A 27318-nucleotide genomic window follows, 5' to 3' on the forward strand; every position below is an offset into this window, starting at 1 on the left:
AAAAGACATTGTTTTTGAAGTTTTATTGATAGCAAAATATTGATGAATAGCGAAGAACCAAGTACTTGAATAGCAACCTTTTTGTAAATAGCCTCTTTGGAAGGTATAATTTGTTTTTGTTTTGATTTTTTTTTCTTTTTTTTTAGAAATAATAAAGAATCACCCTTGAATTACTCTTATAAACACTTTTTCAAGTCTATAGGATATGAGTGGTACCCGAAGGGCGTTCCGTTCACTGTCAGGTTCTAAGTCTATGTCTGGAATGTTCTGCGAAAGATATACCCTGTTTCTAGGGATCACCCTCTCTCAAGCAAAGCGTGACCGGGTCTGTACTTCGGATGTTAAGGCATCTTCCGTATGTCACTTGGACGAACAGAGCGGGTGCTACTTTACTTGAGTTCGCATTCCTCCTTAGAGCTTACAAGTTCCAGCAGATCATCGTCCCATCCTGCCACAGATTTTAGAAGCATAGCAAAGAGGTCATAAAGAGATAGAAAGAGAAGAGATTACAAAGATAATAAAGAGACTACCAAAAGAGAGCTTTTACAGGAAAGGATTGCTACCAAGTGAACCATACAGACATAAAAACAAGTACAAAAGCAGCCTTAAAGAAAAATCATCGGTACAGGAGAAAGTAAACTATTAAACTAGGAGAATAAGTTAATAAAAAGATCAATCCTACTATGAGCATTACTTTTTAGCCAAAGAGGCAGCAAAAAGGATATTCTTGACCAAGACTAATAAAGATAGAGAGAGTAAGCTATTTCAAGAATATTAATAAAATAGTTATAAAGTACAAAGGAAAAATTTTTTACCATTTTATGAGGCCAAGATATGATTTCTTTTTTAACCACTGAAATCAATGGAATAACGCGTTTAACATTGAATAGAACCAAAGAGACCATAGAAAGATAAACAAAAGAGAGCACACCAACTTTTGGTGTTAACTGAGACCATATAAAGAGGCGGAGAATAGATGTATTATGTGGGCCATATATTTTTAACGTTGGTTAAAGACCAAGTTGATAGCAGATAAGAGATTTTAAGAGGCCAAAGAGAGAGAGAGAGATGTTTGAAGCACAAAAGTAGCAAAGCATTTGTTTGAGAAGAGAAGTTTTTGACAAAAGACCATAAGAATCAAGTTTAGATTTGAAAAGACAAAGTATTTAGGTCACCAGTTTTAGAGAAGAGTAATTGTTTGATGAAGAAAGAAAGAAAAAAGTTTTGGCAAAAAAGAATTCTTTAAATATTTTTTTTTACATTCTTGTTGAATCATTCCCCTCTTTTTCTTGAATTTCTATAAAATTTAAAAAACTTGTTTATCCATAAATGGATGGTAAATAAAAGAAAAAAGCCTCTCTAGGCTAACGAATAAGCAAATGCAAGAAAAAAATCATTTAACCACAACTATTGACCTTTCTTATATACTGTATTCTATCATTTAAAGATTAAAATAATAAGCTTTTACTTTTAAATGAGCTTTATAGTTTAATAGAGAAAGCATTTGCCTGGTTCCTTTGTTTGTACAACCTTTTTCTGCATGAAATTCGTAAGAATTTTAAAGGCCTACACATGCTTTATTTATTTTGTGGCATTAAAATTATACAAGCAGTTAAAAAAATCTCGCTTTTCTTTTATTTATAATCATCTTTCGCTTTTTTTTGTTTTTGCTATAAAAATAAGTGCGATTTTTAATTTGCTTCATTAAAAAGGGACGTAAATCTATTCCGAACTCCGTGTGTAACAATTTTCATGAGAAATAGTTTTAACCTGCCCCTTATTGCTCAGAACATATAAATAAATATTGCTCTCCAAGTGCGTTTTTTTTTTGTACCTTGAATTAATGATTATTTTATTATATAAAAATGTACAGTTACTTTTTCAGGAAAGAGATAATTAATTAACGGCTTATATCATTGTTTAATACTTCTATTTAATTTATGAGTTTGATATATATGTATGAAAAGTAAAACTTATGTTCTCTCATGTGTAAAATGAGTAAATATGTAATATAACGATTTTGGATGTTATGCACTATTTTCAGGAACGAGTGCCGAATTAATTTATACAATTTGTAAGAATGCGATGTTAAATTCTGAAAATAGTATAAAGCACACAGAAGCAGCCCTTTTCATTAAAAAACTGCTTCTTCCTTAGCAACATACAGTAGGCCAAAAACCTGCACACACACAACTCAGTTTTTCTGAAATACCAGTATAGATCTGTCAGTTTAACAGCAACATTACGAAACTTGGAACAAAAGAAATTCTTACTGACTACTTACTGAAAAACAGTTCAAAGTCAGATGTGGAGTAACGAACTAAAGAGCACTCAGCAAAGTGGAGGTCGGTGTGTGCAATTTTTTTGACTTTTTCTTTCTTTCCTACTTTACCCAAGCCCATCATACATCGTCGGTGTCGATATATCATTAGATTCGCCCAAGAAGCCTCCACCCGATATTCAAAATAGTATTAAGACACTATTGGAAGATAGTGATGACCCTACAGTTATTGAGGAACGAGTTGGAGTGCATATAAATACCTTCAATAGGTATGCAAATAAGTGGATGCATAATAGAACACGTAAAAGAAGAGATAGACCAAGCATTGTGATAGAATCAACTCGTCGATACATCAAGAAACAAGTACTCATAGGTTGTTTAAAGATAGCCAAGGATGTACAAATGAAGTTGGAGGAGTTTGGGCATCCTATGCCGTATTAATCGGCCATTAATGTTTTGCATTCAGTTGAAATTTATGCTGAGAGCAAAAAGAAGAAACCATTATTGACTGTAAAACACAAGAAGATTCGATTGGCATGGGCAAAAAACATCAATATTGGACAGCACATGGTTGGCGGCGTATTATGTTTTCTGATGAGACGAAAATTAACATTTGAGACTCTGATGATTGCAAATACTATTGGAAAAGAAAATGAGATCATTTACAGCCTCATAATATCTACGTTACAGTGAAGCATGAAGACGGTGGCCTCATGTTATGGGGCTGCTTTACCAGCGAAGGACCTGGATACGCATGTCAGATTTACAACGGTATCATGAATTCAGAGGTATACCAAGAAATTCTTAGTACAAGTCTAAAGGACACTATGGTATACTATGGTCTAAACTGGGAAACGTCGGTATTTCAACACGACAATGATCCTAAACATCGATTAAAGTCCACGACGCAATGGATGAAAGACAATGACATAGTTTACATTGAAGATTGGCCATCACAAAGTCCAGACCTTAATCCTATTTTACATATATGGCATCATTTGAAGTTAAAGCTGAATATGTTTGATAATAGAGCAACCAGCATCCATGAACTGTGGCAAAAAGTCAAAAATGAATGGAATTCGTTTACTAAGGAACAATACATCAAATATATAGATAGTATTCCCGATTGAATATAAGTAGTCGTAGCAGAAAAGAGCGGATCCACTCGATATTAAAAAAGTCAAAAAATTGCACACACCGACCTCCTCTTTGCTGAGTGCTCTTTAGATGTGTACTTCGCATCTGACTTTGAAGCTTTTGTCAATATATAACAACAATAAGAGCTTCTTTTATTCCAAGTTTCATAATGTTGCTGTTAAACTGACAGATCTATACTGGTATTTCAGAAAAACTGAGTTGCGTGTGTGCAGGTTTTTGGCCCACTGTATATGGTTATGACCAACGAAGAAAAGAACTTTAAGCTTCCTGTAGTAGCAGAAGGAACAAGACATTTTTTTGTGATAAACAGCACCAAAGATTTGGGGTTTATAAATTACTATGAACAAACCCATAATAATATCAACAAGTCAAAGGGCTTAAAAAGAATCGAATTGAACTACAACTTGGATCTGCACTGGATTGTCCAGTTGGAAGAAGCCCCTAATAGTATCAAAGAATACGTGCGCGCTTTGCTATCAAAGAAAAAGGTAAACACTTGCAACAATTTAAATAAAGCTTGCACCTGACAAACGTGATTTTAGTCTGAAAAATCCAAGCTGCAGGCGCATTTGGCAAAGCGTGCCTCAAAAAAACGAAAGATAGCTGCATCATAGATGATTGTTAACGGTAACATCAATGGCACCATGTTTTGCAACATCTCTAACAACAAAGTCAATGACTCAAATTTCGTAAGTACTCTTTATTTTCTATTACAAGGCATTGTAATATTAAATCCAACGATTTTTCTTTGTTTGCCTATTTATAGTCAAATTTGGATGGAAAGGACAAAGAACCCAAAAGAAAACATCAAGATGCAGAAGAAGGTACAGAAGAAGAAGAGGATGATCCAAAGGAGGAAAGCGTAAATATAAGAAAGAAGCCGTATTTTTTACATACAACCTGACTTGTTTTAATTTAGAAGCAAAGCATCTGGTCAGACTGGCTAAAATATATAAATTGTCACGCAAAGACATTTCATCCGTATAGGTAAACCACAAAATAATCATAAAATCAGTTATTGTCTAAACAAATAAATATTTTTCTATCATATAGCCCAGAAGCCAATGGTGTCATCAGATCGGGCAAAGGAGTGTCTCCAAGGCCTCATCTTGATCATGATTTGTACAATAAGCATATGGAAGCCCGTTGTACCGAATGTAGTTCCATTCCAGAGAATTTTCGTCAATATATTGATGCATTTGCTGAATCAGTAATAATTTGTCTATATAATGCATTAATACAAGATGTCTTTGAAAGATGAGATCTAACATTGATTGTTTATAGGAAAATTTCCTCGGAGTCAAAAAGGAGGTCAGATCCCTTTCTTCCTTTTTAGGAGCTATTGAAGATGAAAATGGCCAAGCTGCTGAAGAATTGGAGCTTTTAGAAAAAATCCTCATAGAGGTGTAAGTATACTGTATTTTGAGTATACCACATAAAACTATAAGCCAACTCGTTTTTTTTAGTCACAGATCATACAGCTCGCATATTGACCACAATGCTAATGAAGATGCATTTAATCAACTGTTCGTGTATCCATATATGAGAGTGATTGCAAAAAGCATCACAATCAGCAACTGTAAAGCCGACTTTGTTGAAGGTCAGCCGATCTTGGAAAGTATGACAAGACAACTGAAGGCTTCGAATCTCTATATCGATTACAGAAGCCAGTACAAGTCTGATGGCTTGATCAAGCTTTTCGGTTTACAAAACATAGAGCTATTGTTGTTAGAAACCTCCGGTTGCTTCGATAACAAGGTCAAGATAAAACTCAACTTCGATCATCATAAAGGAATGTTTGGCACTCTTGCGATGATCAAGTGTATTGCTGACGAATTTGAATATGCTTCAACTGACCAATTTAAAAAGATCAAGGTATTTTTCTTGAACGCAGCAGGTAAAACATTGATGTTAGACAAAAACAAGGCTGCTAATTTCTTCTGAAAATCAATAGGAAAGTATTTGCATCTTTGGAGCATATGCTATCAAGGGAACAATTTGTTTGACCTCTGGAGAGAGTCCTATCTTCTCATTCGCCCAGAGATTGAATATAAGCAAGACTTTGTGCCCGACTTAATAAAGTTCTGCTTAGATACAAAGGTAATGTGATGTTTCTAATGAGTTATTGTATCAGGTAATACTCATACCACTATCGAAATAGCAAATCCTGGAAACATTCATCGAGAGGATCGTGGAAGCTAAGAAGCAACACTTAGGAAACAAAGCCAAGTACAGATATTCATCTACTACACCTGCTCTTCTGAGCAATTCTATTAACCCTATTATTCTTAAACCAACAAGAGAAGAAGACAGTCTCGGAATGGTAGATTTGGGGCCTATATATTCCCCTCCCCACCCTTAATTTCTTCCTCTTCTTTTTTTATTTAACTCAAAATTACTCATCAAATATATTAGAAAATTAATCATTTGATTTATAACTAAGGAGCATTTTATAGAAGAGTCTGACAATGACGTTCATTGATAAAGATCCCAGCAGAATTATCTTTGTTTTCTTTTTGCTATAAGAGAAGAAAGCTTCACAAAGTTGAATTCAAGAACGCCAAAGTCCATAATGATTACTCGCACCGAGCATCTGCTAGCATTTGTTTCGAAAGTTATGGATGTGCTGTAAAAGTACTAAATGAAAGGAGGCATTATTTAGTAGTGGACAGCGAACCCATCCGTACATTTTCTGTTGTAAGACATTTTATTAAGAAAAAAGAGACTTTTGGTGTCTCTATCTCCATTTTTGTGCTTCCTTTCTAAGTCCTGTAAAAGAGTATTTGATCAAACGTCAAAAGCAGCATTCAATGTCATGCTTCAAGAGAGTAAATGATGTGTTGTTAGAAAGAACAATTCTGTTTAATCAGACACGAAATAGACAAACGTAAAATTAACTAAGGTCTTCTTTATTATCAAAATGTGAACTTTATTTATATGAATTAGAGAGATGAGTTACAACATGTTTACTATGCTGTCTTCTATCGAATGTAAAACGAATTATTAGCTGTCATTTGAGCGTTTCTTTTAGATATGACAAATGATAAAAGAGATGAGCCAATGTATATTCATACAACTTATTTTAATAATTATGGTATCACTAAGTCATTGTTAAATCAAAGGAAAAAAGCAGCAGGTAAAAGGCAATATATGAGTTATCTACCAAGATGTTTGACTGGCAATAATTACTTAAGTTACTCAAATTCATCAGTCAATGTTGTAATTTGAATAGCCAGCTGATCAGTTGTATGAAGTTATCTGTAATAAGCTTTATAATAGAATATGGCTCTCTATTTACCGCTTGAATAGACATATGAATACAACAAGTCCCCTTTAATCAAGAAAGTCAAGCACACTCTGACTGTCGAAGCTGGATTTGTCATTTCCAAATGTTGTATACGTACTATACAATTAGTTCAAATAAAAATATTATGTAAAAAGAGACAAGGGCAGGTTGATTAGAACCTGGATAAACTTAAAGGAAGTGCTTTATCTCTGCTTTAAATAGTTACTATTTATACGTTTCAATTGTTGAATACTTTATTCTTGATTAAAACTGAGCATGATGTTAATAATTAATCGGGTGTTCGGGATAAGCGATCATCACTGTAACCTACAGACTAAGGCCTACACTTGGTATTGTGATTAATAGAGACCATAACCTACAAATGAAACCCTCCAAAAAAAAAAAAAAAAAAAAAAAAAAAAAAAAAAAAAAGAAAGTCTGCTAGAAATTGTACTAGATTTATTATTATCAAAATCAGATGTCGTTTTATAGTTATTAAATACCAAATTATCTATATAATAATGCCGGGTAAATTAATTCTAGTGTCTGTACATATAAGAAGGACTACATCAGTTCATGTTGATCAGGAACAGTGTGTCAATGGACATGTTCTGGACATTTAGCTTTTTCAGCCAATCATGTTCCAAGCATGATTGACCCTACATCATTAAAAGAGAATATAAACCAATGTATTTTCCTCCTTACTGACCTGAGTTTAATCCCATTGAGCAGGTTTAGGCAATCTGGGAGAGTAAAATAAATCCAACAAAGCTCAGTGATATAGCAACTCTCAGTTCAATAATTATTGAGGCAAGTGAAGCTATACCAGTAGAAAATTTTCAACGTTTCGTTCAGCATTCCGTAAAACAATTTGACAATTGTTCAAATAAATGATCTATTTATATAATCAGATACTTTGATATGTCTCTGTTTCATTTGACCAATTGCACTTGACCAAAAGATTTAAGCAATATTCAAAAAAGCAATCAAATTTTGTCTAAAGTCCGACCACCTTTTTCAAAAAGTGTAAGTGACGGTGGAACCACTGCAGGTTCTTTCTCATAATTTTTTATTCATCAAAATGGAAATAAACGAAATTGAAAAAAAGATTTATGATGCCAAATTACGTTTGAGGGGGTGGGAAAAGAAGTTTAATAAAAAACATGGCCGCCAACCTACCGTTGAAGACATTAATAAACGTCCTGATGTTGGTAAATAATGCTAAAACTATTTAAAAAACATTGCTTTTCTTACTGATTGAACAAAAATAGCAATCCATTACAAAGATTATAATAAACTTAAGAAACAACTAAAGGAAATAACTGATGTAGACTCTCAATCTCAACCACAATCGCCTTGTGTAAGCTTAGGCTCCCAACCCGCCTCACCTGCTTCTAGTGGAAGCAGCAGAATTTTGTTTCCAGAGGCTACTAAAGCTGGGCGTCTCCCACCACCACCATTAAATAGGCAGTATACTAAAGAAGAGGCCTTTTGGCTTAATCTGCCAACACCAAGTAGTAATCAACGTGCTAGTACACAAGAATCTGCTGGAGGCTCTAGTCAAGAAGCTCCAAAGAAAAGAACATTAATTCTTGCCAAAGCAGACTTTTCTAAACGTAAAAAGAGAAAGACAGATGATGATGAGCAGAAGAAACCTGCCAATAAGCCCAAAAAACCTAAAGAAAGATTCCGTGGAGAAATAACACCTTATCAGGGCAAGATATTGGAAGAAAAAAAATGGGAGAAAGAGGAATTAGAAGACATGAAAAAATACACAATTATTCAATTTGATGAAAGCCAATTTCACCGTCCAAGATTACACGTGTTTGAGTGGGACGAGCCTGATTTTTGTATTGGGTCAGGTAAATTTGGCGATGAGTTTGATGCTGGTATCCCTTCCAAAAAGGAAAGACTCTATGAAAAAATTAAAAAGGGTACATTGGGTGCAGCCACTGAAGAAAACAAATTGTTGGAAAAGAATCTTTTGGATCAACTAGAGCAATTTGCAAAAGAAAAAGGCATAATTAAGCCCAAGGTAAATATATAGATTTTATTGCTCATAACACATTAATCATCTTTCGTCGTATTTTAGCCAGTGACACTGGAAACTTCTCCTAAACCAATTGATGAAGATACTCACAAAGCGGTTGAATATAAAAAGAAGCCAATTCAAAAGAGAAGAACTAGAAAAACGAAAAGTAAGTCTTTTATAATCAAGTATATTTAAATTTTAAATGTATTTATTTCTTCTTTTTTACAGTTAGATTTGTTGAATAACTGGTTCTTTCTATTTATATTTTATTTATTTCTGGAATGATATCTAATACTTGTATACATGTATATACTTATTATTGATAATAGTTGATTGAAGAGTGATACTCTCTATAGTTAGCTTCATGACTTATATACTTTTCATTTTATCCCCTTTTATTTTACTCAATCTTTCAAAAATATCTAGATTTCTCACACACCAAGCAAAAGTCTAGAATAGAATATAAAAATTGGATGAGCCAACATCAATAGGAAAACCCATGAATAAAAAAATCAATAAATCAATTTGTCCAGAATACAAAAGAAATTCATTCAAATTATGAAAGTCTTGCAGGCAAGGGTTTCTTGAGTTGACTACTGTTTTTCAGTTGTGACTGTTTCTTGGCTCATTTATTATACTGCTTTTGTTTTTCTTTTCTTTTTATAAAGTATAAATCAAAATAATGGCGCGGCGAAGAGGGAACCATTCAAACCAACAAGCAAAACCAAATGAAGCAAAGGCGCCAAAAGGAATAGAAGATCAAGCAACGACTCTTTTAGCTGCTGAAGTACCGAGCAAAAAGTGGCGGAACTGGTGGATTAGAACAATAACAACTTTGATTATGATTAGCATGTTTTTTGTTATCCTTGCTTCTGGATACATTTGGTCTATTATTATGGTTATGATTATTACAGTCTTAGTTTATAGAGAAGTCATTGATATCGCTTCTGCAAAGGGTGACTTGCGTTGGTATAAAACGATGAGTTGGTAAAATATTATGATTCTTTTGCATATAAATATTTAAATATAATTGTTATAGGTATTATCTTATTGTTACAGAATACTTTTTATATGGAGAATCTATTATATACTACTTCAAAGAAATTGTTATGGTTGATGCATTCTTACTGCCTTTTACTACACATCATCGTTTTATTAGTTTTACATTATACGTCATTGGTACTTGAACATGATATCACTTTTTCTTAGCTTTGAGACTCAATCTTTCTATCATTAGGCTTTGTATTTTTTGTCATGAATCTAAAGAAGGGACAATATCGTCAGCAGATGTCACAGTTTGGTTGGACCCATATGGCCATTTTTCTGATTGTCTTTCAAGCACATTTTATTGTAGATAACATTTTGGAAGGATTAATTTGGTTTGTTATGCCAGCTGCTCTTGTGGTTTGTAATGACATTTTTGCATACATTTGTGGATTTTTCTGGGGCAAAACACCGCTTATCCAACTCAGTCCGAAAAAAACAGTGGAAGGATTTGTCGGTGGATTGATATTTACGCTTATTTTTGGATTTTTGGTAAGAAAGAAAAAAGCAAAGAGAGGACACCTCACCAATGGCTATTTTTGTAGATCACAACTGCACTTATGAGGTTTGATTATATTGTATGCCCAGTCCAAGATCTTGGTGCTTCTGCATGGTCTGATATTTCCTGTGAGCCCAAGAACCCGGTATTTACTGCTGCTGCATGGCGGCTACCTTCATTGATACGATATGTTATTAAGTACTTGGTATGTGTTTATGAATATATAATGTTTAATTATTAATCAATCGAAATAGTTTCTTTCTGATATTTCTGAAGTTTATATTGCCCCTATTCAGTTACATACAATCGTTATGGCCTGTTTTGCTTCACTTATTGCACCATTCGGAGGTTTCTTTGCTAGCGCAGTTAAAAGAGCATTTAAAATCAAAGATTTTGGTCACAGTATTCCTGGTCATGGAGGTTTAACAGACAGAATGGATTGCCAGTTTTTAATGGGTTTGTTCGCATTTATGTATTACCACAGTTTTATTAAGGTACAAAATACATGTATAATAGCAAGCAGGCTTTTAACCATTATTGTAGATGTATAATGTATCTGTTGGCACAATTCTAGCATTGATCATAAATAACTTGTCATCTAAAGAACAATTGGAATTATTGGAAAGATTACAAACATACTTGATAAATCAAGATCATTTAGCCAGCCAAATCGACTCTGTTATTTCTAAAGCACAAAACTTATTAACATAATAATCTTGCTTATATATACATTGCTTTATTTTTTTTTTATAATAAAAAGGAAAATTACTTAATCATCATGCAGAGGTTTTCTTTCTCTTCTTTAATCTTTCTAATTCCTTTTGTTCCTCAATCAAATCTTCTCGTTTAGCAAGTCGTTCACTAACATTAAAATTAACAAAAAGAATTTTTTTTTTTTTTTTTTTTTTTTTACCTTCTCTTTTCTTCCCTCAATACTTCACTTGCATTAGCTTCCATATCATCATCAGAATATATGGGTTCATTAGCATACCTGTGGAAAAAATACACTTGTTAGATGAGCACAATATTTCATAATACTTTCTTCTCTTACTTGCTTCTGTCGTAACGAAATATTTTGCTGATTTCATCAGAGTAGCTATTTTTACGTGGTCCTCTGTAATATCTATCATCATCATCGTCATCATCAACTATAAATGAAGCAAGTTCATCATCTAGCTCTTCCTCTTCTTCTCTGTATCTTTTTGGTACTGGCATTCTACTCGTACTTCTATCCAATGATCTACCAGTGAATGGCATACGGGGTATAGATGAGGGGAGAGGACGGCGGGCGACCTCTGGTTTTCTAATAGGAATACGAGCAGGAGGAGATAAAGGTCGTTTGCGGTTTGAGATGTCGGACGATGATGACTGGTATCTTTGTGTTGATTTTTTATTAACCATTAACCTTGGATCCTTCTTTCGGTCATCTTCATCATCTGAATAAATTCCCTTTGAATGCCTCAATTCTCTTTGTAATTCTACAATTGAGCGCTTGTCTTTCTTTTGACCAATTATTTTCTTCGGTGGTTCTGAAACCATTAATTTGGCTCGCTCTCTTACTGACAAAGTGCTATTATCTCGGCCATCATGTAAACTTTTAGTTTCTGGTCTTTTTGAACGATGATAAAGATTAGGAGTACTTGTAGATGCTTTAGGTGCAGTTACTCCTGTGGATAGTTTTTTTGTAACTTGCTGCGGTTGCTGTTGATTGTCTTTTTTAATTGTTGATTGCTCTTTTGCTTTTTTCATTAGGTCTTCAAATGACATATGCACTGGTTTCTGCTAGTTTTAAATAAGCTATATGAAACAAAAAAATAATATTTACATGTTTTACCTTTTTTTCGGATAAATTAGGTAGTTGTGTATCAGAATTTCTTGGTACTGAACGTGATTTTGTCATTTTTTCTGTTCGTTTCTGTTGTTTCTTTTGTTCGACAAGCTGTTTTTGTCTCTTTTCTTGTATCTCACGCCTTTTTGCTAAAAGCTCTTGAGCTTCTCTCTTTTCTTTTAGTGCACGTTCTTCCCTTCGTCTCTTTTCCTCATCTTCACGTCTTTTTTGTCTTGCTTTTTCTAACAGGGCAGCATCTTGTTGTTTAGCCACCATAGTAGCTTGTGCCATCAACTGATCAAAACTCAACACACTAGAACCACTCTATATAATAGACTTATTTAATTTATTTCATAATATCTTATTATTAAATAAAGTATTTACCTTTAGCATTCCCATGCAGAAAGTATAAAAGGAAAAGAAAAGGAAAGAAAAATTGAATAAAAAACTGCTCATGATTTCCCCATAAAGTAAATAAGAAAAATTTACGTCACGATAATGAGCCAATGAGGGAATAGTATTACTATCATTCTATACATACATACATTATTTTCTTATATTTGCTATTTTATGTGCACACAAATTGTACAATATAATGAGTTACAGCTCTGGATAAATTTTTATATGTTTTTTTTTTTTTTTTTTTTGAGTGGATGTCTTTTGTAATTTGTTATCCGTTTCCGCAGTTTTTGAACACCTCCTTTTTTTTTTTGCTCATTTAAGAAACCGATTTTTGTGATCCGTGGCTTATAAACAAAATAAAGAAAAAGACAAACAAACCTCCTTATTTTATTTACTGATATCATTTAATACAAATAGAAATGATAAACAATGTGCTATTAAAACAGTAAGAGAAAATAATGATACTTACAGAAGATCATAAAACTATGTACTTTAAATTGAGTATATGCACTATTGTTTCAATTATGGAATCCGAATAAAAATTCTGAGTGGTGATACTTTTATTTTACTTTCCGGTTGATTATTTGTATATTTTGTATTATAAATTATGCCAAAAAACTTTTTTCGGAGTTTGTAATAAAAGTTCATAAATAAAATCTTTTTCCTCTTTTTTTTATTACTTACTCTTTTTTCTTTTTGGGAACTTCTTCATTTTTTTTTTTTCGCTCTATCCCTTCTCTACAGAAAAACAAATTAAAAAAGATGCCTGCTACTGCTGCACAACAAAAGAGCGAAATTCAATACAAGAAGATGACAGTTACTGTCTCTGCTGGTGAAGTTGAAACCAACAAGGCTAAAGAAATCATCACCAAGCTTTCTGCTGCCTCCGATGCTGACCGCGAGTCTGTCGCCGAAGAACTCGCTACTTTTGTCAAATCTAACGGCGTCCTCTCTCTGAAGCATGCTGGCATTATTGATGCTGTTGCTAAGGAATTTGGTAACAAGAAGAACAATGGTGCTCGTTTATCAGCTGTTGCTGCTTTCACTGCTCTTACCAACAACAGCATTGAAAGTCAAACTGAGCCCTTCATCATTGGTCTCTTGGCCAACCTTTTGGAACTTCAAGCTGATAAGCAAGCCGCTATCAAGAACGCTGCTGCTGAAGCTGCCAAGAACTTTGTCACCAAGATGAACCCCAATGCATGTTCTCTTACTGTTCCCTTCATCCTCGAAGGTCTCGGTAACTCTTGCAAGTGGCAAACCAAGATGCTTTCTCTTGATCTCTTGGTTCTCTTGACCAAGACTCACCCCAAGGAATTCTTTTGTTGCTATTCCTGAAGTCATTCCCGTCGTCTCTGACTGTATGTGGGATACCAAGGCCGAAGTCAAGAAGCAAGCCACTGAAACCATGTCCTCTATCTGTTCTCTTATTGAAAACAAAGATATTGAACGTTTCATCCCTGCTGTCATTGGTTGTATCAACCACCCCGAAAACGTCCCTGAAACCATTCACTTGCTCGGTGCCACCACCTTTGTCCAAGAAGTTGACTCTGCTACTTTGTCCATCATGGTTCCTCTCTTGGGTCGTGGTTTGAACGAACGTGCTACTCCTATCAAGCGTAAGGCTGCTTTGATTATTGACAACATGTCCAAGCTTGTCGATGATCCTGATGTTGCTGCTCCTTTCTTGCCTCTTCTCTTGCCCGCTCTTGAAAAGGTTCAAGATGTTGTTGCTGACCCTGAATGTCGTGGTGTCGTCCAAAAGGCTCTTGCCACTCTTCAACGTGTTGGTAACCCTGGTACTGAAGTTTTCACTAAGGAACAAAAGAAGGCCAAGGTTGAAACCTCCATCAAGGAACTCTTGCCTACTGACATTGATGAAGCTTTCGCTCCTACCGTCAAGTTCTTGAATGATGTTGCTCTTGCTCTTTGTGTTTCCAAGAACTTCTTCAAGGATGTCTGGATCAAGTCTCTTGCTCCTTATGCCAAGTCCTTCTACACTGCTGAAGATGCTGAAGCTCTCGCTTTCTCTGCCTTGAACAAGTGTGAAGAAGCTGTTACTCCCAAGGACCCTGAGGAAGAAGATGATGAAGGTGAGGATCTCTGTAACTGTGAGTTCTCTCTTGCCTATGGTGCCAAGATCTTGTTGAACCGTACTGCTCTCCGTCTTAAGCGTGGTCGTCGTTACGGTCTCTGTGGTGCTAACGGTTGTGGTAAGTCCACCCTTATGCGTGCCATCGCCAATGAACAAGTCGAAGGTTTCCCCCCTCGTTCTGAATTAAAGACTGTCTATGTCGAACACGATATTGATGGTTCCGAAGCCGACACTCCTTTGGTTGACTTTATCCTTGCCTCCGAAGGTGTTGAAACCAAAGACCCCGAACAAGTCCGTAAGATTCTCCTCGATTATGGTTTCTCTGAACAAATGGTTACCAAAATGGCCATCGGTGAACTTTCTGGTGGTTGGAAGATGAAGCTTGCTCTTGCTCGTGCTATGTTGATGAATGCTGATATTCTCTTGTTGGATGAACCTACCAATCACTTGGATGTTGTCAACGTTGCCTGGTTAGAAAACTACCTCCTTGGTTTGAAGACCGTTACTTCCATCATTGTTTCTCACGACTCTGGTTTCTTGGATCACGTCTGTTCCGATATTATTCACTACGAACCCAACTACAAGCTCAAGCGTTATAAGGGTAATTTGTCCGAATTCGTCAAGAAGGTTCCTCGTGCTGCTTCTTACTACTCTTTGGAAGCTTCTCAAATCAAGTTTACTTTCCCTGAACCTGGTTACTTGGAAGGTATCAAGACCAAGGAACGTGCTATCTTGAAGATGAAGAATGTTGACTTCCAATACCCTGGTTCCGACCGTAAGCAATTGATCGACATCTCCATGCAATGTTCTCTTGCTTCTCGTGTTGCTGTCATTGGTCCCAACGGTGCCGGTAAGTCCACATTGATCAAGTTGTTGACTGGTGAAATCGAATCCGAAATTGGTACTGTCTGGAAGCACCCCAACTTGCGTATTGCCTACGTTGCCCAACACGCTTTCCACCACATTGAACAACACTTGGACAGTACTCCTAATGAATACATCCAATGGCGTTATGCCACTGGTGAAGATCGTGAAGAACTCGACAAGAACGATCGTATGAATGGTGAAGCCAACAAGAAGGTCATGGAGCAAGTCTTTGTCATTGATGGTGAAAAACGTGTGATTGAAGAAATCGTTGGTCGTCGTAAGCTCAAGCAATCTTATGAATATGAAGTCTCTTGGGTTGGCCGTTCTTCTGTTGATAACACATGGATCTCTCGTCAAAAGCTTGAAGACATGGGTTTCGGTAAGAAGATTGCCGAAGTTGACTCTGCTGAAGCTGCCAAGATGGGTCTTAACCGTCCCTTGACTGCCAAGGAAATTGAAAAGCACTTGACCGAAGTTGGTCTCGAAGCCGAATTCGCCACCCACTCTCGCATCCGTGGTCTTTCTGGTGGTCAAAAGGTCAAGCTTGTCATTGGTGCTGCCATGTGGAACAAGCCTCACATGTTGGTTCTTGACGAACCTACCAATTATTTGGATCGTGAATCTCTTGGTGCTTTAGCCATGGCTATCAAGGAATACGGTGGTGGTGTCGTCATTGTTACTCACAATCGTGAATTCTCTGAAGCTTTGTGTACCGAAGTCTGGAAGGTTGACAACGGTCGCTTGACCCCCTCTGGTCACAATTGGGTCAGCGGTAACGGCTCTACTGCCATTAAGGAACAAGAAGCCGAAGATATGGTTGATGCCCAAGGTAACACCATCAAGGCCGTTGAAAAGAAGAAGAAGTTGACTTCCAAGGAACTCCGTAAGAAGAAGAAGGAGCGTATGGAACGTCGTAAGCGTGGTGAAGAAGTTTTCTCTGATGAAGATGACTTATAAACAAGAAAAAAACCAAGCGAATTATGTTAGAGTAAATCAATTATTGTTTTCTCTGTTTATATTTATTCAATTCCATTTATTCTAAAGCAGTAGCATCATTAATTACCCTAAAATAAAAATAAAAGATTATTTTGTTTCAAATACGTGAAGTTTTTTATGCTTAAAAGTGAATTTTCACAAAATTATGGATTTTCTTTTTGTCTCGCTTACATTTAACTTGGATGCTTTCCCTTAAATAGGTCGAATTTATTGTGTGGTGATGTTGCTTACAAGCGATCTATCTATATCAATGGTCGTCATTAACAAATTCAATTTTCCAATAGAAGTTATTTCATCATATTTTGATACTATGCAGTAAAAACACACTTTACAAACATTTTAGTTACAGCACTGTGATGCTATAATTTATTATGTAAAAAAAAAAAAAAAAAAAAAAAAAAAAGGATTGCAATCAAACATGAGATTGCCCCTCAAATGACCAACCAACAAAAATCCAAAGACATTGAAGATAAATAATACCCATGAGATAGCAATGGTTACAATAAAATATCTATAATACAAATAAATAAAAACTAGATTTCAAAATGTCCCCACTCATCCATTAGAGTTTCCACTTCTATTTTTTCACTATCATTTCCAGCATTAGATGATACTGAATGTGATCGACTTCTCGATGACTGTTGATTAACGGACAGAGCAGCTTTTGGGGGAGAAAGCGGTGGTTGTGCAAGATGTTGTCCTTGAGCAAATAAATTTTCAAATAATTCTCGACCTAGACTTTTTTGTTTATCCATTGCTGATTTAGCAAAGTTAAAGCTGTTTTTAAAACCATGATCAAGAAGCATTTCGAGCGATTCATTTATAAGGGCAACCATACGAAACGAAGGTAGAGTTAGATCAACCACATCTGCTAGTATTGCACTATCAAGCTGCCTTATACGTGTAGACAGTGATATACCATTACTTGCCATTGTTAGATCTGCAAGTCTATGCTTCAATGTTGCTTCATCAGGCTGTGATCCTTTCGCGACATCGGATTGCTCACAACTGTGGACAATTAGACTTGTAACAGCATCCCAAGCTATGTCTGTATCCTTTAATATACTTAGTAGCCAGTAAAATTCTTTGCTCATGCTGATGATATCTTTGCTTGTTAACACACCATCTTTATCCTCATCATACAACTTGAAAAACCAATCCATGTGTGACATGATATCCTATGTAATTTTCTTTTAATAAGCCCATGTTCCTCTCGCCAAGAGATGTACGTTTATGTACTTACTCCTTGAAGTATTTCACCCATACCAACCACCATCTTTTGAAAATCAATTAGTTCATCTTCATTTCCAGAAAACATTCGATAAAGTCGACGAACAAAGCTATTACTCAATTCTTTTGCAACAATAGAATCAGCGCTCTCATTTGTAACCTTGATCTTGGCCCAAGGAGTCATAACAGCAAGCATATTTTGAAATATTTCTCTGTCCATCTTTGATTCTGGTTTATCTCCAGTCTCCCTATTAGCATAATATAATGCGCCAAAGTATTTATCGTAAATGACACCAATATCTTCCTTTGAAAATCCAGCAGTCTCTTTTAGATGACGGATAACTGTTCGTTTTGTAAAGGATTCAATTCCTGCACCTACTTTGAGCTGATTCTGTCTTCGTAGCTCAATTATCATTTCATTTGTCACAAGCGAAAATTCTCTGTACTATAAAGATTGGTAAGTTTGATATTAAACTGAAAACACTCAAAGTTAATTACAGCAATCAACATCACTTCACTGAATTTCTATACAAATAAACTGTTAAACTTCATGAACTGTACATCCTGCCCTCCCCCTTCTTTTTTTTTTTTTTACTGTTAGCCCTGTATTCTGATTATGATCATTTGGATTTCCTATGGATTGAAAAAAGGATTTCAAAATATCTAAAAAGGCACCATCATCCCTTGTACCCAGTAATTCCTCTCCGTTTATCTTTAAAATAGCCAATCTAATAGATGAAAATATTCAACAAATGCTTTTTCTTTTTCTTTTTCTTTTTTTTTTTTTTTTGAAGACTTACCCAATTTGAAATAAAATCCTTGGTCCTTCCATAAACAGTATATCGAGAACACGAATAGCAAATTCCAAGGGCATTGAATTGACATAAAGACTGAGAAACCAAGGCAAACATGCTACAGAGAGTTCTACATCTGTCTTTTTAAAATGCTCCCATAGAATTGGCATCGTTTTCTCTACAAGTCTTTCAAAAATGATTTGATCTAACAGAGCACCATACATACTTGTACTATAATACCCTGGACACATACGATCTACAAGTACATGCAGCAACCAAAATGCTTGTTCTTCTGTCGTATATCTAACAGTAAAAAGTAAGCTTTGGTAAGGCATAGAGTTTACACATTTACATTAAAAAAGCAGAAGTAGCAATATTCATTGCTTGGCAGTAGCCTAACTCTGGGTTTTTCCATGCATAAGCAGTCAAAACTCTTCGAAGACGATCTATTCCTTCTGGCGATTGATACCCTGCATACTCAGGCAAAGACCTGTTCAGATCTTTTTCGATTTCTTCTGTCGCCACTGAACTTTTTCCCTCATATTTCTTTAATATCTCTTCATAAAGACCTTGATTTGCAAATCTTAAATATATTGCCCCTGAGGCGGCCTCCCAAATCTCGCCTCGAAGTTTATTTGGCAAACCGATACGGACAAGTTTACCAAATGTCTGTAGTTTTATCATTGTCAAATTTCGTCCATTCTCTATTTACAGATGATTGTGTTTAGTTGAGTCTTTTCCTTCAATATTTTTTTCATTTTCTTACCTTGAAAATAAATTTTCCATAACCGAGTCTTACTCTTGTCTTTTGATTTTTTGGAGCTTTCCGGATAGCCAAATTCTAATCCGAGGCCACCTTTAGATGCTTCTAAATCAACTTGGAATAAATGCTCTGATTCGCAGGTGGCCATAAATTTCTTCACTTTCTTAAACTCTGGGATTTGCTTCAATAAAAGGCCTTTAAGAGAGTCGCAAAACTGATCGCAGTTCGTTTTTTCTGCCTTTTTCAGATAGATATATATTAGCGAATGATATTAAACTACTTTTTGCCGCAGAGCTTACATGTAACATAAATGTGTGTTCAATTTTATGTACAGTGACAATAGATACACCAGAGGTATACGCGCCTGAATGTATTTTTTCAACCCGCTTTATAGAATATAAAGGGAACACAACCTTACATAATGGCAAATGCTGCTGGGGGGCAGGCAGTCTATCTTGCGATTCGAAGGTTATAAACGTCTGAGACAAATAAATTCGACCCAGCAGGTTTACATAGCCAGGTGGAACTTGAGTCAAAAAGACTTGATCACGCTCTGAGCAAGCTGATTTAGAGTAGGTTGCATCCACAGCTGTCATCAGTGTCTCATTTTCTGGTAGTCTAAACCGTATACAATACGCTTGGTTTCTTTTTTGACTAGCCAAATCGTGTTTTAAGGGACTAGTGGGCTGGTGAGATCGACCTAAAGCTGATGCTACGCTGGATATCCCTCTAGAGTGGTGAGATTCAGCAGCTAAAAAGTTTGCATCAGTAGAAGCACCAGGAGAATCCATACTTGAGCTTTTTAACCATCTCTGCATAGCCAGGCCAGTCAGTTGAATTAGCAAATCATATACTTCCTCTCTTTTAAACATATTGGAAAAGTGATACTATTATACTTATTATATCCTTTTATTTTCCATTTATCTTTTATTTTTTTCTTTACCTCTTCTTTATCTTTTGTTATAATTCTTAAACTATCATCAAAAATACCTTTCGATCTTTCTTTTACAAGCTCCTGTATGTCTTTTAGCTCTATCAGTGTTTTCAATTCTAAGCCGAGTAAGAATGAGTGAAATCCAAGATAATTCTCACTGATATATAACCATCCTTGTCTTGATCGATGCGAACATGAATAATCTAAACAGAACAAAGATAAGTTGTCTTGAATAAACAAAATGAGGTTAACTGCATTTACAGTTTACAAACCGCTCAGAAGGGGGAATATCAAATATCTGTCGAAAGGTTCTTGATGCGTTTCTAATTTTTTCGTCAGACAAGAGTTCATCAGTGCCAGAATCTTTTAAGATGGGGTTACTTTGTAATACTCAAATTTGCTTTTTATCTTTTCTTATTCTTACCAACAGCAGTGACAATCATGTCTATTTTCTCAGTTACCCACTGCTCCTTATCAAGTGGGTGATCTATTATTTCAAGTTCAGGCATCATATTCTTTTCTATCCAACTCCAGGCTGCTTCAATAGAATGTTCAGAATCTGCAACTGCAATTTGTAAGCATATTGTGTTGACTTCTCTTTGAAATAGTATTCGATAAGGTGATTGCTTAGTATCAAATCTATTTATCTCTTTTTTTAGGAACATACGAGAATGTAAGGAAATGGCTTACACATTGGCAATGGTGCTCACAAGGTTTCTAAAAAGAGGGTTTCCTGGTGTCGAAGATTTTTGAAGTATGAAATTGTCTTTTTGTAGTATTGTTGTCCAAAATGGAGTTATTGTTATATCTGTAGGCGTTGGTAGCGTGAATACCTTTTTGGTACAAAGACAAGCCGTGTTATGATTATAAATATACTTTCATTGTCTTTAGCTTACATTGTGGGGTATACTGCTAAACTCTGCCATTGCCTAATGTAGAAAAATGAAAAAACAAGCGGAAAAAGAAAAGCGTTGTAATGTTTCCTGCTGGCTTTCACCTGTAATTGGTAAAAGCAGTAGATTTTTGAAAATTGTGGATTGCATTTTTAGGAAGCAGAATATGAAATACTGATTTATTATATAAAATGAGCAGAACAAATGCATAATGGCAAGAAAGCATATAGTTTTATGTGAACTTTAAGAGTAACCTTTCTGCTACCACTTCTTTTGCTGCACGCAAAGAGGGGATTATTAAATTTGCAACAGATTGAATATGCTTACAAAGGTTATTGTTATCAATAATAATAACTTTGTCACTATTTCAAAAAAAAAAAAAAAAAACTTTACAGTTTTTTCGATGGTTCTTGCGAAATCTCTGTCTTTTTGCTTTGGAATCGTTCAAGTGCGTTTCTTTTAAGATGGTATAGTATTTTTTTAAGATAATTGAATACCTCCTGCGCAATGTTTTGAATCAATAACAAGCCGAATTTTGCCCATGAATTCATCATTTAAGCTGAGTTATAATTATTGTGTTCAAACTATGCACGGTTTATCAGGGCCGTGGTCGTTTTCAATTTTCGTGAGCATGCAGGGCAAGTGAGATTAATGTTGTCTTTTAGAACCATATGAATAGTTATGAAATCACTTTGGAAATGTGTAAAAATAGCAGCATATATAATACTCTTGTTAGAGATGTAATGACACATTCATAATCTAGAAGCATTCCTCAGCTTTTGTATGGATACCCTCTATGGCTTTAATTAATAAGCACTAATCAAAAAATTATAAGTGAGTCTCTTGGTTTGTCTTGTCTAATTGATATCAAAGGATAAAAATACAATATGCACATTGTTATAAAATATTCTAAGGTTTAGCATATTTCTTGGAAGGGTCAGATTCAAAAGCGAGAGACTAATAAAAATACTGAGGATAGTATAAGGGTCGGAACCTTCTTTTAGTGGTTAGAAGGTACCTCGTATTCATTCTTAGTACTTGAAAACCTACTTTTTTTTTTCTTCATTCTTGAAGTGAGCATTGAATAATTTGATTTTTAAAGTATTTCCTTCAATAATGACTGATAACACGGAATAATTGTACTACAAATTGTTGATTGGGTCTTGCCAAATGCACAATACAAGAGTAGCAATTTTCTCTTACTTTAACGCAAAAAGAGAGAGACAAATCATTTGTGAACATTGTTGGCAAATTCATTGACGAAAGACTGTATCTGTAAATCACACAAGTCACTTACAATATACAAGCCAGAAGCGATCAATGAGATTTGGCTCACAATGCGCTGATTTCCAGAAAGATGAAAGTAACTCTCTTCAAAGATACTCATAAATAAATCAAAAGCTATCTCCAATCGTACCTACATAATGTTTTCCTTGTACATCAAGGAAAAGCATCATTTGCTACCGATAGTTGTTATAAAAGCATGAAATACTTGCAATTCTTTATTAACTATTTTTAAAACTCGATCAATTTACTATATCTCTAAGAAATAGAAAGCAGTTTAGTGTACAGTTAATTGTATAAGTCAGATAAGTCTCAATCACTAAAGTTTTGGGAAAATGAATTTGTATTTGATTCATGCATAAAATGCGCTTTGAACCCCTGGGTTTCATCCCAACTATAAAAGTCACAATTAAGCCGGATGACAAAGTTGTGACCCAGCTAGATTTATTGAGCATCTTTACTCAGATTTGTCTCTTACACTCTTTTTCCCCTTTTCTCTATTCACTTTCTTTCACGACCCCTTCCCCTTTATTGACGTCCTCTCTTCCTTTACCTTTCCCTACCCTATACTTAACCCCCTTTGCTTTTTTTTATTTTAGTTTTTTATAGCTTTGTATTATATACACATAATGTCCACCCCTCTCATGTCTGAAAATACTACGTCTCGGTCTCGCTCTTCTTCTTTTAGACGGGTTTACCGGAATAGCATGGTAATATTTACTTTATTAATGGAAATAGAAAACTAAATAAATTAATGGTAGGATGTTGGAAGTGCACCTGGTTCTCGTCCCTCTTCCCGTCCTTCATCTCGTCCTTCATCTCGTCCGCCTTCTCGTCCTGCTTCACGACCTGTTTCACCTACTCCTATTAACAGTGCAGATTCAGACGATATTATTCCCACTGCCATTGTTATTAAAAATATTCCTTTCTCTGTAAAAAAAGATGCTCTTTTAAGTAAACTTGTAAGTAACAGGCTTGATAGGGATAAAGTGTCAATAGAATAATTTATTTTTTCTTTTAGAGTTCTCTTGGTGTCCCAGAAGCATTTGCTTTTAACTACCATTTTGATAATGGTATATTTCGTGGCCTTGCTTTTGCAAACTATCGTACACCAGAAGAAACGGAAGAAGTTGTCAACACGATCAATGGTCTTGAAATCGGAGGCCGTACATTACGTGTGGAATACAAAAAAGTTTTGACTGAAACCGAATTGATGAATAAAAAAAAAGAAAGAGAATCATCGCAGCCAAATTCACCTTTATTAAATGAACGCAAATTGCCAACTATTCCTGCAAACACTGCTACAACAAACACTCCCGATGAAGGTATGCATTATGCATTTGAATGACAAGTTGAAAAACTAATCACCCAATTAGAAGCTTTAGATTTGAATGATCCTAATGTTTTGGAACTTTACAGCTACATTTTGCTTTTTCGTGGGGACCCTGATGGCACCGAACTTGCTTTACCAAAAACTCTTTCTGCCAAAGAACGCAGAAATGCCCATTTAATTGCAGATAAACTCGGCTTGGCTCATTACTCGGTAGGGCTTGGATCTGACAGACAGGTTATTATTGAAAAAAGAGGTTCTGTCCCTGCACCTATTATGAGAGTAAGAATGTATAATATTTTGTCTAGTTTTACTAATATAACCCTAGCTTCAGAATAAAGGCTCTCGAACAAATTTAAGACAAAGTCCAAGTCGTGAGAGATTGAATAATAATAACAATAACAGTAATAGTACAGAGAAAGGGAACTATAGAAAATCAATGATGTAAAATTGTATTCGTATGTATTGAAAAATGATGACTAAATTACTTTCTTTCAAAAGGAGTACAAGTACTACGGCAGAAGATACCAGTTCAACTAGTGTTAACTTTCACCCAATTCGTCAACCAAAAGGACCTGAGCCTGGAAAAGATTTTACTTCCCGTACAATGAATGAAGTTGACCAACTGGCCGCTATGTTAACGCGCCAACACTTGGGCATTGTTTAAAAAAAAATGTAATAAAATTTGACCAATGAAATTTCCTTAACTGTAATTTACTGTTCACTTTCCCTAAAAGTCAATAATGCTTGAACCATTTCATTTTTCTTTTTCTTTTATTTTCTTTTTTTTTTAAAAAAAAAACAGCCATGTCTTGGGAATCACTCTTAACACCTCAGGAAGCAAGACTATTTCCTCAGCTATTCCAATCTGTTAGCAAGTCTCAAGATGGCATTGTTACAGGCTCTGAGGCTGTAAACTTTTTTGCCTCTTCAGGTGTGCCCAACGAAATACTATCAGAAGTAAAACAAAAAATGAATTATTCCTAGAAACTTAACAAAGATTAATTAGAAGAATAATAGATTTGGGAAGCTGCTGATAGGGACAAAGTGGGATATCTGACGCCTGAAACATTTGCCATCGCATTGAAACTCATTGCCTGTGCTCAGCATGGTAAAGAGGCTACAGAGCCAATTTTAGCAACCAGTAAGCTCTTTTGCCAAGCATTTCTTGTCTTCCCCTGTATACTAATAAAAACTAGCTGTTCCTCTACCTCAATTCGATGGTGTGGTCGCACCTAGCCCAATGATCTCAAATAAAACAAATGATATACCAATTACATCAGCAGAGCGTGAAAAATATGCAAATATTTTTAAAGTACACCAACCGGTGAATGGTATCATGGACGCAGAAACAGCTAGAAATGTATTTTTAAAATCAAAACTACCTGTCGATACATTAAGTCAAATATGGTATATACAAAGCATATAATTGTTTTTGTCTTTTTGTAATTTTTTTTTTTTGCCTGTAGGAATTTAGCTGATGTTCGACAATCAGGCACTTTGAACCAATCAGAATTTATCATTGCAATGCACTACATTGCCAAACTAATGGACGGAACAATGAAAACCCTACCGGATAAATTACCTCCTGTTGTTTTTCAGTCTGCTACCGCTGTCGAGACCCCATCACCTCTTATGAGTAATATAGTTTCACCATCCCTTACACGCCAAGCAAGTATGATGACGCCACCTCAACGAGCGAGAACAATTGATTCATTGGGGAGTTTGGCCTTTGGTGCTCCTGCTACTCAAGATTGGGATGTAACAGCACAAGAAAAGCAACAGTTTGACACTTATTTTGATAAAATCGACTCAAATCATACGTGTTACATTCAAGGCAAAGAGGCTGTTGAATTTTTCAAGAACTCAAGGCTCCCTGAAACTGAGCTGGCACATATTTGGGATTTATCTGATATTCAACAACGTGGCAGCTTATCCCGAGATGAATTTGCTGTAGCAATGCATTTAATTCACAAGCGGCTGCGTGGAGAGACTTTACCACAAACATTACCAAAAACTTTAGTACCTCCAAACCAGAGACAACAAAGCAATGTTTTCGCATCTCCTATTCCTGCCTTTGCTTCACCATCTCCAGTAAACGCTGCTGTATCACCACGGGTTGCTAGAAACAGCAGCAAGGATTTACTAGAAGACTTTGGAAACGATCAGGTCGCGGCTGAAACACAACAAGTTAATATGTTACATAATCAGATTTCTTCTTTTACATCACATACAACAGATTTGAAGGACCAGAAATCGTCTGATAAAAATGTACTAGAACAGTTGATACAACAAAAGAAGGAATTGGAAGCTCAAATGGCGAGCGTGAAGATAGCACACGAAACGGCTGTGAAAGATTTAAATGAAATCCAGGAACAGGTTCGATTAGAAGAAGCTGAATGGGACAAAATTCGTGCAGAATATAATGCTGCGCAACAAGAGCTTGTTACAATTCAAAATGAAACTGCACGAATTAGTCAAACACTGGAAAATGGACGTGCTGAGACTGAGAGCCTCAAACGACATATATCCGAAATTCAGAAAGAAACGCAAAAAACTAATGCTGAATTGGACAAGCTGCGAACACAATCAAAGCAACAAAGTATGATGCTGGATATCAATAGACGACAAGTTACAGCAGCCGAGCAAGACAGGTCATTAGCAGCCCGTAATTTGGAAGATTATAAAGCTGCAGCTGGTTTAACCGCAGAAGATGATGACAGCGATGATGACAGCGATGACGAAAGCCAAGAAGAAGAAGAAGAAGAAAAGGTCGATGCAACTGCAGGCCCTCAATCAACGTCCTCAGCAGTAAACACGCCGACTCTTGGCACGCTTTTTGGCAGCCCATCCGCCTCCACACCTAACAATCATGTTACCTCACCATTCGGTGAATCTACACAAATCGAAAGCAATGCATTTGAGTCTTCTGAAAATGCCATAACATCTAGTAATCAAAACGAATTTGATGCTATATTTGGTACAATGAGTATAAGTACACCTGCAGCAAGCACTCCCGTTAACGCATTCGACCCTATCCAATGGCCAACAAGCCCTACATCCACTGTTACAAAATCTTCACGTGGACCTCCACCACCACCTCCACAAAGTAAGCATTATCGCCAACCATCTATTAGTTCAGTTGCATCCTCTACAGTCGGCATCAAAAAACAGCGCGCACCTCCACCTCCCCCACCTTCTGCCGCCAATCCACATGAAAAAGTAAAGGATAGTAAAGAAGATGAAGATGATTTTGAAGCCGCCTTTTCTGGAAACCAATTGCCTGAAGTAAAGATTGTTGCTAAAGACGATGATTTCGCAGATTTTGATGATGCGTTCAGCTCTTTTGATACAAATAAAGCAAACAATAACGTTAAGACTACTGGTGATACAGAAGATGAGTGGACATCCGCTTTCGTCGCTTTTGACGCACCCAAACAAACCGAACAAAAAAAAGTCAGAGACATCAAAATCAAATGATGATTGGGACTCTATATTTGGCGTTTCAACTACACCAACAGACAAAGTCGTCTCCCCTGCTCCTCAGTCATCTGGGTTTGGCGATTCCTTTTCGAGCTTTGCTGGTGATTTTGGAAAGCAAA

The 27318-nt window shown here is 35.8% G+C and overlaps 9 protein-coding genes across 9 annotated transcripts; 7 read left to right on the top strand and 2 right to left on the bottom strand.

Annotated features, from left to right (window-relative positions):
- Positions 1-2305: 2305 nt before the first annotated feature.
- RO3G_00745 (uncharacterized protein) lies at positions 2306-3411 on the top strand (the record flags this gene model as incomplete). Its single annotated transcript, XM_067655336.1, has 4 exons — positions 2306-2349; positions 2398-2550; positions 2616-2677; positions 2972-3411. 4 exons carry the CDS (start codon positions 2306-2308, stop codon positions 3409-3411), a joined length of 699 nt encoding a protein of 232 aa, XP_067511437.1.
- A 258-nt stretch (positions 3412-3669) lies between these two features.
- RO3G_00746 (uncharacterized protein) lies at positions 3670-5383 on the top strand (the record flags this gene model as incomplete). Its single annotated transcript, XM_067655337.1, has 6 exons — positions 3670-3927; positions 4054-4128; positions 4206-4321; positions 4493-4649; positions 4724-4845; positions 4906-5383. 6 exons carry the CDS (start codon positions 3670-3672, stop codon positions 5381-5383), a joined length of 1206 nt encoding a protein of 401 aa, XP_067511438.1.
- A 2423-nt stretch (positions 5384-7806) lies between these two features.
- Positions 7807-9094, top strand: RO3G_00747 (uncharacterized protein; the record flags this gene model as incomplete). Its single annotated transcript, XM_067655338.1, has 4 exons — positions 7807-7936; positions 8057-8760; positions 8818-8923; positions 9087-9094. 4 exons carry the CDS (start codon positions 7807-7809, stop codon positions 9092-9094), a joined length of 948 nt encoding a protein of 315 aa, XP_067511439.1.
- A 513-nt stretch (positions 9095-9607) lies between these two features.
- On the top strand, positions 9608-11011 carry RO3G_00748 (phosphatidate cytidylyltransferase; the record flags this gene model as incomplete). Its single annotated transcript, XM_067655339.1, has 6 exons — positions 9608-9744; positions 9797-9936; positions 9995-10293; positions 10347-10505; positions 10555-10794; positions 10844-11011. The coding sequence occupies 6 exons, from the start codon at positions 9608-9610 to the stop codon at positions 11009-11011; spliced, it is 1143 nt and encodes a 380-aa protein (XP_067511440.1).
- Positions 11012-11076: 65 nt separating this feature from the next.
- Positions 11077-12675, bottom strand: RO3G_00749 (uncharacterized protein; the record flags this gene model as incomplete). The annotated part of the gene is made up of 5 exons (XM_067655340.1): positions 11077-11161; positions 11214-11291; positions 11352-12082; positions 12135-12452; positions 12670-12675. 5 exons carry the CDS (start codon positions 12673-12675, stop codon positions 11077-11079), a joined length of 1218 nt encoding a protein of 405 aa, XP_067511441.1.
- A 2688-nt stretch (positions 12676-15363) lies between these two features.
- On the top strand, positions 15364-16449 carry RO3G_00750 (uncharacterized protein; the record flags this gene model as incomplete). Its single annotated transcript, XM_067655341.1, has 1 exon — positions 15364-16449. One exon carries the CDS (start codon positions 15364-15366, stop codon positions 16447-16449), a length of 1086 nt encoding a protein of 361 aa, XP_067511442.1.
- A 572-nt stretch (positions 16450-17021) lies between these two features.
- Positions 17022-19423, bottom strand: RO3G_00751 (uncharacterized protein; the record flags this gene model as incomplete). Its single annotated transcript, XM_067655342.1, has 6 exons — positions 17022-17666; positions 17732-18163; positions 18314-18446; positions 18519-18815; positions 18865-19216; positions 19279-19423. The coding sequence occupies 6 exons, from the start codon at positions 19421-19423 to the stop codon at positions 17022-17024; spliced, it is 2004 nt and encodes a 667-aa protein (XP_067511443.1).
- Positions 19424-23093: 3670 nt separating this feature from the next.
- On the top strand, positions 23094-23734 carry RO3G_00752 (uncharacterized protein; the record flags this gene model as incomplete). The annotated part of the gene is made up of 3 exons (XM_067655343.1): positions 23094-23096; positions 23148-23348; positions 23408-23734. 3 exons carry the CDS (start codon positions 23094-23096, stop codon positions 23732-23734), a joined length of 531 nt encoding a protein of 176 aa, XP_067511444.1.
- Positions 23735-24523: 789 nt separating this feature from the next.
- On the top strand, positions 24524-27196 carry RO3G_00753 (uncharacterized protein; the record flags this gene model as incomplete). The annotated part of the gene is made up of 4 exons (XM_067655344.1): positions 24524-24676; positions 24737-24827; positions 24916-25126; positions 25186-27196. The coding sequence occupies 4 exons, from the start codon at positions 24524-24526 to the stop codon at positions 27194-27196; spliced, it is 2466 nt and encodes an 821-aa protein (XP_067511445.1).
- Positions 27197-27318: the final 122 nt, after the last annotated feature.

This window comes from Rhizopus delemar, genomic scaffold (genome assembly GCF_000149305.1).
Source record: "Rhizopus delemar RA 99-880 supercont3.1 genomic scaffold, whole genome shotgun sequence".
Lineage (NCBI taxonomy): Eukaryota > Fungi > Mucoromycota > Mucoromycetes > Mucorales > Rhizopodaceae > Rhizopus > Rhizopus delemar.